Here is a 13,370-nt window from a genome sequence, read left to right on the forward strand (position 1 = left end):
TAGTCTCCACATGTGCAGGCTGGGTAATAGTAGTGCCTTAATTTTATTTTACATTTGTTGATCAGGAATGTCCGGCTAAGCTAAAGCCCTTTTTCAGAGGAAAATCGGGGAGAAAAGCTCCAAACAATTAAACACAACACAGAGTAACTTGGTTCAAAATAGTTGAACAATTTAAACATAATATAAAGTAACATGGTAAATTAAAAACACTCAGTAGTCACAAAAAAGTTTATAAGTCTTAGAACAAAAGGGGATAACAATAAGAGCAAGCGCATTCAGTAGTCACAAAAGTTTACAGGTCTTGAAAGACAAGGTGATAACAGCATGAGCATGGGAAATTATATAAAAAAGATAAGACAGTAAAGTATTTATGCTATGTTTAACATTAACAGAGGTAGTAGCTCCAGAGGTATTTGGAGATAAGGAAGAGAGTTTAGAGGTAGGGATGGAAATAGGGTGAATATAGGGGAGGAGAGTAAGGAGTAAAGGGGGACAGATGGTTGCCGTTTGAGATGGATGCAGTCAGGGAGGGTGCGTACAGTGGCAGATCCAATTCTTTTTAAAATATTCTTTGGTGGCTGATTTAAATTGTTTAGAGTTTGTGAGGGTTCTGATTGCAAGTGAGAGATTGTTCCATGCAATAGAGGGGTGGTAGCTATAAGTGCTGTATCCAGTTTTTAACTTGGGTTTGTGGACCTTTAATAGGTCTTAGGATGAGCTTCGGAGATGTCTTGTAGAGGCATAGTGGAAGATGAGGGATGATACAGTTAGACAGACAGCTGGTTGATATAGAATGGAGTGTATGATTTGGGGCTGTGAATGGAGAAGCAGGTGTGATAGTTCCCAGTTCAAATATTTTATGGATTAGTAACTGCGGTGGTGGTGCTGTGGTAGCGTTGTCGCCTCACAGTAAGACGTTGTCCTGTTTGATTCTCAGCTAAAGCGTCTTCTGTGTGGAGACATGCGTGAATGGGCGTACCTTCATTGAAGGTTGTACGTCAGGGCTGGCAACTCGGTACGTAAAAATCTACTGCCAATCATTAGCGGACCGGAGTTCCGCTGTGGCGACCCCTAACCGGGAAAAGCCGAAAGATACAACAACAGTGTTGGGATTTATAGGTTGTTGAGTTGCGAATCTTGCTTTCTACTGTGCTTAAAAAACTAAGCACATTTAAAAGAAATAAAAAAATATTCATAAAACACAGAAAACTGAGCAAACTTCACACTGATTATCTAGTGTCATCTAACTAGGCCAGGTCAGAGATCAGTTAAAGAGATCAAGCTAGTATACTCCTGAAATTACTGCAAAATCTTCTAGGAGTGTGAGGCTCAAGCTGCAACCACTAGTTGTCTCTAACTATACCACAGGATCTCTAACAGTCGCAATTAGCTTTTTTTTTTTCTCCATAACAGGAATGCCTACTCCATGGACCAGAAACACCAGCACAAAAATGTTAATTACACGGCAGTACCAGCCAGGCCCTGCCAGTGTAGCCCCTGCAGCACAAGAGTAGCATGCTGCCAACAGTGAGGACTGGTGAACAAGTAGGGCTGCAGACTTATGCAAAAGCTGCAACCAGTATATCTCAGTGTCCAAAAGCTCTTGGTCAAGATGTAAAGAACCGAAGGTGTGAACACCCACTGAGAGAACCTGTGGCAGTATCAAGGGCTTGATCCACATTATCATCTTCTTCTCATGACATATTCACCGATACATAAAATTCCTGACAAGGTAATAACACTTCCAAAGTGATCTCGAGAGAGAAAAAAAAGGGGATAAAGATAAATGTAGTGTTCTGTAATGTGGCCATCTGAAAACTGGAAATCGCTTAAGTCAGCAACTGGAACTGGCCAGCATTCAGCTCCACATAATTTGAGCAATGGTGTGCCATCTCTACTGGCATGGAAGGATGAAGCCCTGACTCAGACTCGGGTGACTTGAGTTCAGTTGGAGACTAGGCCACCAGTAGCATCAAGCATAGGGAAGGCGATGAGTGACAGATTTGTCTGCTTGCCTATCCTCAGGGGAAGAGTGTGGGAGTAAAAGCCTAAGATGCACAGTCTAGTACCAAACGCCCAGTTCAGACTGGAAACTCCACAGAAACGCTGGCTTCAAGGAAGGGGGAATAGGAGTCTCCCGAAGAGTCATGTCACTCAAGAACACTGAAAACATGCCTTAGTTGATGCTCACTGCATACCAAACCCTGAGCATGCTAGTGGGCATGCTCAGTAGGATTAGGGCATTATACATTAAGAACACAAACCATCCCCAATGGCTGCCTCTACAATAGCCCCCTTCTCAGACAGCTCTCATCCTTGTATAAGGGGAACAAATAGGCCAATAGACAAACAGGGTCAGATGGAAAGAAAGCAGCAAGGTAAAAACTGAGAAACATACATAGCTTATGGTTTTGTTCCATGCTGACAGATGTTGCCAACATTGGCCATCTTTCTCTGCCAAATTTTTTGACATAAAGGCAGTCTCAGTGATACAGCAAGTGTGAACACCAGATTGTTAAGAATCAATGAGTGAATGGTATGTTAAATGTGCCTGAAGCCGCATATAGACTCAATAAAAATCACTTGGTCACCCAGTTAACAAATAAAGGTAAATACATAAAATATACATTATCATTAACTTTCCGTCTTTTTTTTTTTTTTTTTTTAACACTGCTGCTTTTATTTTTTCCAGTTAAACATTCAACATCAAAGGGGAGCCAGAGCCTATTCTAATATACAACGGTCATGTGCCATAAAAACTCATTCTGGCTAAGGCAGCAGCCTACCACAGAATGCAGAATCATTTACACATACTCAAATGACGGACACAACTATGGACAACTTGGAGGATTCGTCAATTCTCCTACAGCATGTCTTTAGGATGAGGGAGAAAACTAACATCCAGCAAAAACTCAGATGAACGCAGGAAAGATATGCAGACTACACAAAAAAGTACCCAGCTGAGAACCAAAGTAGAGAATTAAGTGATGTGAGGCAGTAACATTAACCACTGAGCCACCCTACGTTACATTCTCACATATTAAAAAGACTCCTCTTCCATTTACTATCTTATTCCTTTTTTTCTCCCAAGGAATACAGCTGGTTGAATCATTCCTACTGAGATCTCAAAGACCAAGAAAAGTTGACTTCTTTATAAACATCCTGCATTTTTAAATGTACGTAATTATTCATCCAATCCAGAACTGTGACAACACAGTCGACCATACCTCAAACTCATGCTTAAACCTTTGCCCCTCTCATCACAAGGGACAGAGCTCAGCATGAAAACATGGCTCACGGTCCCTAAAAGGGAGAGCAATGTACAGAATCAGTGGAGCACATCAGGCAGAAGGATAAAAACAACTGTGCATTTACAGGTAGAGTGACATGGCACATAAGGAATCCCACAGCACCACAAATACATACAGTATGTCCAGTAGAGCTCATATCAAACAAAATGAATGTCTACAAGCAGAAATGAAATACTGATGGAGAGTAAATTAAGATTTTTTGCACAACTCTGTACTCTTACTTAAAAACAAAACTACACATTAATTCCCTCATTCTCCATTAAACTACAGCTTACACAGTTATACCAACTGCACCTAATGATTATTTCACTATAACCAGTTTGTGTTTGCCTCACAGACTGTGTATATATACGAGGAACATTAGATTTTACTCATTAGTGCACCCACCCCCATCCCTGTGCATATTCGCCTAGGTAGTGGTTATAACACAACCTTCTAGGATCAGCCCTTTAAACAGTTCACAAATATTTACAAAAATAAAGGCCCAACCATACATCTAAGTGGAAATGTGACAGTAGCATTTATTAGTAACTTTAAAATTTTCACATTAAAAATGCTGCTTAGCGGACATGTTGAGTGTATCTGTGCAACTGTATACTTCCTCTTTGTCCCAGATGAGTCTGGCTACACATGAAGAGGCAGAGCCATCTGCATTTAAAACGAGTATGTCAAAAAATTTAACAGACGAGGGAACCTCTGGCATCATTTTAACTTTGAAATTAATGCTTTATGTGCAACATCATTCAAATAAAGTACAAAAAAAGACTGTCTATCCAAAGTATAAAGTACTAAAGTTACAGTTAAGCGACAAAACTGCAGAAACTGGAAGGGTTTATTAAATTTTAATTTCTTATACCCAAAATGGTTATGACAAGGACTGCCCAATGGAGGTGACTTTTTTTAGTCTTTCCCATCTCTCAAAATGCAGTTTAGATTGATACATGATACAGGTTATACACCATAAATGAGGGGGTTTCATCTGCTACTTACCTACATTGATAGTACTCTAAGTCGCATCCTTTCTTAGATTATCTATTAAGGTAGTGACTGTGGTTCTTTTTTAATTTACATATTCTAATCTAAGATTACATTAAACTCTTGAAAGCCTTTCATTGTGATTTGCTGCATTTTTGCATGGATGTATAACCAACACATATTTTTCACATAAAACACATTAGCAACTGAAGTAAAACTTTTACAGAATCAGTTGAAGGACTAAGCTTTACAGAACTTTAATGATCCCAGAAAGACAACTTCCAAATTTAAAATTGTGAGTGAAGACCATGGAAATTAAAAGAATCTCTGCAGTATAACCCCTGTTAAGCAGGTTAAAACAAATTTCTTTCTGAAACAAGACAAGATATGAACAGAAAAAAAAATTCTGAAACAAGTCGGAATGAAAAATAAATTTACTGAAGGGTATCTAGCCATTCTAGGTGCGATTATAGGGAGTACATAAACAACTGTGGTATAATTTAAGCTCAGAGTCGGAGACAGAAATGCAGTGTTATAGTTTGGACTGCAAAGAAGGAAAAAACATTGTGACCCCCTCACGTTTTTAATAAATTTTATTAATATATTATGAATATGAATTCAGAGACAGTAAATCCAGTTTTGCAATAAAAATGTATTATAGCAAGCTTCACATTTGAGATGTACGGAAAGTGCCAGCATGGCCTAGGTCACACATGAAAGTGATCCAACTTATGCCAGTCAACTAAAGAGATGGTCAGAAGTTCTGTGTCAGACACTATCAAGAGTTACAGTAGTAGAGCTGATGTGTAGGTGCCTTCAAGCACAATGTCTGACTGTAGAGCCAAGAACATAGTGCTACGGCAGAGAATGACGGAGAAAGGGGAGAAAACTGACACATGGCAATGGACACACTGGCCTCAGGGGAAACAAGGTGACTGGTGAAAACAATATACAGAACCACAAAACAATAGGAAGAAATAAGAATTAAATACCAGTCTTCTACCTTAACATTCCAGGACCATTGTTGATCTCTGGTAAAGAAAGCACAAGACAGCAATACTGCTTACCTGGATGCAAAAGTACAATCAAAAAGAAAACCATGTCTCAAATTTATTGGAACATATGATGAAATCTGAAACGTAGAACTTTCACGGTTATGTGAACATAAGGGGGTCGAACCACAGAAACAGTGACAGATAAAAAACATGGCCAAGACATCAGCAAGTTCAGCACTCCACTGGGCCACAAGTACTGGGGATGTTTACTTAAAATTAACATGGTTAAAAAGGAGTGGGGAACTGCAGCTTGAGCGGATAAATCACAGATTATTCCAAACATGTTGTCATACTGCAAGGCTATTATACAACTTATTAAAAAAAGTGTTTTGTTAACAGGGACTTTTCATCTCTTCTGATTGCCTTTGCTAATGATGGCACACTAGGTCATGCAGAAATGCAAGTGTTAGCATCTGACCTGCTCAACGACCGCAAGCAGCAACACTTGATAAACAATACTGAACCTTCCATTATAAAACAGCACAGACTACATAAAATTCATGAAAAAGGAAAAAGCTTAGCAGATTCAACAATCAGCTCATCTTCTACAGAGATATACATATATTTATGAAACTTCTGCTAAACATGTAAAAGAGTAGAAAGACTGTGTGTACAAGAACAAGTGCGGTAATGCATTAAATATTATCCACTCCAAAACAAAAACACCAGCTAAAGGGCAATCTAGAGGTACACAGCTGCACTGTCACTTGGATAGTCACAAGTGACATCACAACAGCTATGAATGAACAATACCACCTACGTCTGCATGCAGGAACACATATCATTGTCTCATTTTTGTGCGTTTACTAGAGTTTGTTAACTAGGGTAGAGCACTGATCACAAATTACTAATTTCAGTCTCAGGCTGGGGAAAAGTACCGCAATAAAATTAATTTACACAACAGATATAATCAATGCAATTCAATGTGCACAGGGTAAATAACTCTTATTTGACTTAGCACATCCCACGGAGGTTGTTAACAAAAGAGGCCATTTTCTTTGTCAACTAAACACTATTTTTCCAAAAAGACAACATCTGACAACAGTCCAACAGCAATACAGTGCGGAAACCAATTAGACTTGAGAAACCAATATGGGAAAATGAAAGTAAAAAAATAAGTAAGTTATGAAAATAATTTGAGAAAATCTGCAGCTTCTAATGGAGCTCAAAGCTTTGAAAAAAAATACCAGCCTAACCTTTGCATTGCGAGGGGCTTGCTGTTTCAGTGCAAGTTCATTCTATAATTCCAATTTTTTAGAAACAATTAACCTTATTTTACTTATTTATAATTTTGTTACCGGGTAGGTAACTACTGACCCTTTTCAATCACACCTGAGAGCTTATTTAAAAATTAGCAAGTAAGTTTGAAGATAAAAAGTATGTACGTGTAGTTAAGACTGCAGGCAACTGGTTAATAATTCATACACAAAGTTTTTTTCTTTAATGGCAATTCAAACATACAGTTTAACTGACACTGACTAATCTAAGCAAGCATTAAAGTATGACTAGTATTTACAGCACTTACAATTGCTATGCATGCAGACTACAAATCAACTTGCGGACTATGCAAAGCAACTAAGGCAGTGTACTAGCCAGATACTCTAAAGCATGTGCAAGTGGGCCTTCGTTTTAAGATGTTCTTTTAAAGTCAATTAAAATGGTATTAGATTCTTGATTCGTAACTTCACTTGGTAGATGGTTCCAGGTAGCAGCAGATGTCCCAATCCAGGTCCATCACCAATCTTTTTTCAAATTAAAAACAATGTTTCCAAAGCTTACCACTCCTGACCTGGTTTTAATAAGCCAGAGTTGCAACATACTGTGGAAAGTCATCTGCTACCACTGGTTTATTCCACTATGGCACACGGACAATCTGTATCCTCTGCCATGTACCTGGTGACACAGTCCAGGGGCCACATACAGAAAACAGACACTGGTATCAAGTTCCACAAGTCTGTCTCTTAGATGGTGATTCTAAAACTACACAAAGCAGGCTATTAAGGTAAACAACAGATGCATACAAATGGAATGGTTCATAGATGATCTAAAGAGCATGTTCAGTACCCGTGGCAGCTCTATTCTAACATAGAAAATTTGGCCACCAAGTGCCACTGTTAATACTAAATACTATCCCAGTTTCAAACACTTATTTCACATGTTCTGAGCAGCACTGACATTCATTTAGATTTATTTTGCTTATTTTATTTATTTATTTAAAAGGTAGGTGGGCTGAACCACGATGGTCCATTTCAGCAAAAAAAAAAAAAAAATTTACATAACTACTAAGAAAATAACTGACTACATGATGGGGCTTTACCAGGAAAACATCACACAAAAGTAAAGGCTGCTGCAATAAATCACAAATACGTCCTCAACATAAGCTTAACAGAGATTTCTGATACTAGTAAAAGTTATGTAAATGAATGTGGTACAGGGAATGCACAGAACAGTACCTATCAGCATGGGCACACCTCCTGAATGCATTGATGGGACAACTAAAAAAAGTTTTATGGACTTCTCTCCAGATGAGCAATGTAAGTTTAATTTAGCATCTAAATTTGCAAACGACTGCAAACTAGGAGCAGTCACTGAATCTCCAAATGACATCCTGCAGGAAAGGTACGTCAACTAAATAACCGGTGTCAAAATTATGGTGTGAAAATAACAGCCCAAAAATGCATTGCTGGATCCTTTGGGAAGTTATCTACCCCAGGGAACTACCACACTGACAATACTCCCCTAAGAGTTGACCCAGCTGTTCAGGATTTGGGAACTTGCGTGCACAGTGCCCTACCTTTTGACCACCATGCGTCTATTGTTGTAAGAAAGTAATTTTATATTGCACAGCTTCTAAACAAAGGGATTGTGTCCAAATCTACGGATGTCATTGGTCCATGTACACATCCCTCATTAAGTCAGTCATTGAGTATAATGCCACCTTTGGCATGCATATGTCCAGACACATGCAACAACTGGAATGCTCGCAGAGATAACTTACTAAAGGGCTACAAGGCCTAAACAACGTGTTCTACATGGACCAACATAAATCCCTGTCACTTTACTCTACCCTACAGACTGATAATAGGTGAACTATGTCTGGCATACAAGGCATTCTGTGACCCATTACTGACTGATTTACTGCACATCAACAAGTCCAATGGCGTCAGAAATACTTGGTTTATGGATCTAAACCTCTTCTGCAACATCTACAGAATGGTTCGGAGGAACAGGTACATTTTGCCGCTGCTGTGGAACAGACTCCCCATCCACATAAAACAAAGTTCATCCCTGTCCACTTTTGAGCGCAACTTAGATCTATGGATGGAAAAAGAATTTACCCTATGACTGCCCCCTGTACTACTAAAGGACAGACAGAGCTCCTAAATGTTTTATCCTATGCATTGGTCCCCTCAAATTATCTATAGTATGATCCTAGTTATTCTTATAACAGCTAACATATAAAATGGGACAGGTTATTTCAAGCACAATAAGGGAAATTGGCTAGGCTTAAAATTACCAGAAAGAGCAGCTAGCCTAGTACTTACCTATGAACCTATTATTTGGGGCCATATCTGTCAATAATGACCACAAAACAGAAAGTGAGTATATTGCACCAATAACCAAGCACTCCACTAGTGGTGTGGAAAGGCAAAACTACTAAATACTGGAGGAAATCATCTTTTTGAAGGGGTAGTACCCAACGGTCAATGCAAAAAAGTATAGCAAGTGACAGAAACACAAAATGCCTCCAAAAAGAGAACCAAGTAGGAAGACAGTAAGTCAGAATAACCTCTACACCTTGGCATGAAGGAAGACAGCTACTGAATTGTGCAAGCAGAGGGCAGTATGAAGGACAAAAGTTACTTTAGTCAAAAATACTAAGTAAATTCCTAGGTCTCAACTCTTTGGGAAACAGATCTTTTAGACTGCCTGGCACAGAAAAAAATATATAAAGATATTAAATGTACACACAAACACACACACACACACACACACACACACACACACAAATCAATATTTTTATAAACAGGACACATTTTGCTGCTAGAAAAAAAAGTGGGGAGGGATCATTTCATACAAGCCATTCTTTTTGCAATCACTTGTGAAAAATTTCACATGTATTAAAAAAAACTCACATTTCTACACACATGTTTTAGCATGAACATACCTAAACAGTCCTACATAATTTACTGAAAAAAGTTTATCAAAATTCCTTAAGTCCAACTCACTGTTCATCTTTTCAACCAAAACAGGAAACTTATTATCCCTTCAGTGAACTGAAGAAATACAGCTACCTAGTCTCATATCACTTACCAAACTGCAAACATGCTAAAAGATTTAAGCATATTAAACCACAGAAAACAAGTATTATACAAGTGTGTGTCTTTTCATTATTTCTTCAGAATTGTTAATCTGATATTTCGCAGAAAAAAAGAACAGTACCACAAAGACATTTGCATAAAATGTTCAGAACATTAGTAAAAGTCACTAAAACTAAAGTAGCAACAGCAATTGTCTCACAAACTTCCTAATTACATGCAGTAAACATAAAAATTGCAGAGAAGGCACAGAGAAATGTCAAAACTGTCCAACTACTCCCCCCATGCACCGAACCAGAAATTTTACTTTAAATGTTCCTTTTGTCACACTGACTACTGATATAAAAAGGTAAATGCTAACTTCAAATTACTGTTTTATAAAATATAAGCTTACTGCAAATACCAATTCAAACAAGTTCATTTCTATATAGTACCAACAACTGTCTTGCATTTTTGTAAATTCACTGCAAACTCCCAGCAAACAGCTAAACTTTATAAAACTACAGTTTCAACGTTCTGCTCAAACATAAATGTGTTATGGTTAGGACCAGTGTCACTTGATACTATAGCTTCAGCTAAATGTCAAGACTTTAAATTCAGACCGTCAAAACTAATGGCAACTTTATGGCCTACTGCTTTGCTCTTCTGACAGGTTCAATTTAGCGAATGAAGAATAAGAACAGAGCACAGCATGTTGTGGTCTAAAAACCCTCCAAATCCTACCTTATTTTCAGGGTGGCATAAACATTTTTTCTTTGGGGGGGGGGGTTATACTAAAAATTGTTCTACCACATGAAACAGTAATCAACCTTATTTGCAAACACGTCAGTTACACTGTAAAAGGCCCGTCTCCCATTAAGCACAGATGTAAGCCTGCACTGAAAACACATATCCAAGACTACAAATGTAACCCACAGCAGCAACAAGGTATTAAAAGATTTCTATTATCCTACAAAGCAGAGTAACTGCTACTATCTATAAAACAAATTACCTTTGTGCTAAAGATATGTTAAATCATTGAAAAGCTTAAGAGCATTAAAGCATAGTTAAACAGATCCACAAAGTACAAGTAACTGCATGCCAACAACAAATACATAAAAAGTCTATTGGTCACTTTTAGGGTTCTGGCTGCATTGCCCCACAGCATATAAAAACACATGTACAAGAAACTCTACATTTCCATGAATGCTTCTTGCATGCGGGTATACAACACACAAACACAAAAAAAGTAAAAAATTCAAAGCAGTTAAATATTTCATAGAAACAAAAAACAACCACTTATATTACTACCATATTTGTTTTACATACCTTGATAAAGGACTTCTACTTCGTGATCGCTTATACGGGCTATCCGAACGCCGTCTGCTGTAAGGACTAGGCGACCTTCCACTGGCTCTATCATAACTGGAAGAACGCCGCCTGCTATAAGGACTGACAGACCTTTGCCTTCTATTGTACGGACTGGGTGACCGAGTACTGCTTTGATAAGCAGCAGGCTCCTTGTACACTGGGCTCAAAGACTGCCTACGGGAAGATACCATAGGACTCCTTTTATAAGAATCATAGTTACTAGATGTATGAGACCTTGAAGGGCTTACGTCATAGTCCAAACCATAAGCTGCAACAGGACTATCGTCTCTTCTTGGACTGACAGACCGCTTTCGATGAGGACTCCTAGATCTCCTTCTGGGACTGTCTGAACTTTTGTAACTTTTTACTGGGTCCTTGTTTTTTCTGTGACTTTTTAGACGGTCCTTCTGTCCAGATTTTACATCCCTGTCCCTCCTGCTCTTTTCTTTGTGTATTTTCGTCAGCTTGGAATCCCGGCTACTAGTTTTTGACGAAGACTGCGACACATAGTCCTTTTTCCCATGGTCATCATAATCCGCTGTTTGTCGCTTTGAAGACCCAGATGATCGGTCCTTATCCTTACTTACCCCAGATTTACCAGCATTCTCCAAATTTTTGTCTGGTTTCCTTTCCTTTTCAACCTGTTTAACCTTATGAGATTCTTTGGGTCGCTTATGGGTATGCCGATGTCTGTGTGTTTTTTCATTCTTATCTGCGCTTTTTTTTTCTTCATGTTCCTTTTTCTCCAAAGTAACTGCAAGACCATCAGAGAAAGTATCAGAATCTGAACTTATATCATCATATTCCACCAATGGCTTAAGAACATTCACTGTTGGTGGTGGCTCCTGAATAACTGGTGAGTCTTTGGAGTGCTTAGATTTGTGTTTCTTGTGCTTAGAGGAAGGCCTATGTCTGTCTCTGCTGTTTGAAGTGCTGCTGTTGCTGCTCTGCTGCAAGGAGCCTGACCCTCCTCCATCCTTCTTACTCCCATGTCTCTCTGAGTTTGGCATTCCTTAATGCTGCAGAAAGGGCTGCGCAAACCAAAACAAAAAAAGCCCTCTTCTTTTTAAAAACATTCACATCATCTTCTCTTTCTTTTATTCCTACACTGAAAATAGATTGCACAACAGTTCAAACGAACGTTGTTCATCTGTAGGGCACACTATGCGGTGCGCTCTACGTCCTTTGAGTTTTATGTTTAGATCCAAATATACTCAGAAATTTTGTGTTCTGAAGCCACTTCCAGATTTAAAAGTAAGTACTTTATCCCTTCAGTTTATGATTTTGGAGTCCAAACACAGAAATACTTGGAATCCAAACAGCACTGGGTTTTAAAACAGAAAATGAAACTTGATTTTCAGTTTATGAACTTTATATCCTTAATTTTCCTCTATTTAATTGCTTTTGGTCTCAAATGGCTGTACATATTTGTGCGGTAATTGTTCTAGTTTTGTTATAATAGCCCAGGGAATCTATCTCTCCCGTTTTTAGGGCGATGGAAGCGGATTTTAAACAGATCTAACCCCTGTTACTATGCCGAAAACACTGACGCCATTGTGGCTTCTCTCCAGCGGCTGGTAGCTTTACAGAACCGTCGGAAGTAGCAAACCTGTCAGTCTTTTTTTCTTGACAAATGTTCCGCCTACCCGCGACTACTTCCTTTTCTGTCTTCCAATGCGCAAGAACTAACTAAAACGTTAAAACGCTTGAATGAAACGTCTGCGCGTCTGCCTCAAATTACGTTACGAAAGGCTTTGTTGTGGTTACACCATAGTTGCATTGGGGGTGAGAGGTTAGTTTTTTGTATCATCCGCACAGATTTTTGCGTGTGTGTTAAGGCATGTTATTTTTCCGCATATTTTCAGTATGGACTGCATCCAGTATAATGGCTGTTTTAACATTTTGTCGGTGGATAGTGGTGATTTCTGGGGCATTACTAACATGTAGTGTCCCCCTCACACACAGTGTTTCCAATACAACTTCGGTTGGCGGCCACGCCCACGTAACCTGCCACAGTGCTGAAATTATATACACTTGTACAGGCTTCCTTGACTAAGGCTAGGTAATTAACTTTTAGCCCCATGGAGATGTAGAGGAGTTTGCAGCTAAATTTAAAGTATTACTACGTAGAATTTTTTTTCAACGTGGTTTAAACAGAGGAGTATGATATTTGTAACAGATCTAGTTAAACAGAACTAGTGAAGTTGCTCATGAGACGTATAACGACGACGGAATTGCGCAAGAATATGCTGTAAACAATAAAGGACACTACTTTCCAATAGTAGTATGTGTGAAATTGTGCTGACAAGCTATGTACATAAGTAATATACTGAGATTCTAAACAAGGAAGCACGTGAAAA

General features: G+C 38.7%; 1 protein-coding gene across 3 annotated transcripts in view; it reads right to left on the reverse strand.

Moving 5' to 3' along the window:
• Nucleotides 1–12,708, reverse strand: part of CDK12 (cyclin dependent kinase 12) — a 719,108-nt gene extending 706,400 nt beyond the window's left edge. The window contains exon 1 of one of the 3 annotated variants that reach the window (XM_044055049.1): nt 10,969–12,705. In XM_044055049.1, the coding sequence (XP_043910984.1) occupies nt 10,969–12,020 (1,052 nt within the window). In that variant the 5' untranslated portion in view covers nt 12,021–12,705. Of the gene's footprint in view, nt 1–10,968 lie in introns of all 3 variants that reach the window. The other 2 variants (XM_044055050.1, XM_044055051.1) reach the window with 2 other exon arrangements.
• Between the last annotated feature and the right edge of the window lie 662 nt (nt 12,709–13,370).

The sequence above is a fragment of the Protopterus annectens genome, chromosome 13.part0 (assembly GCF_019279795.1).
Source record: "Protopterus annectens isolate FY-2018-M chromosome 13.part0, PAN1.0, whole genome shotgun sequence".
Taxonomy (NCBI): domain Eukaryota; kingdom Metazoa; phylum Chordata; order Ceratodontiformes; family Protopteridae; genus Protopterus; species Protopterus annectens.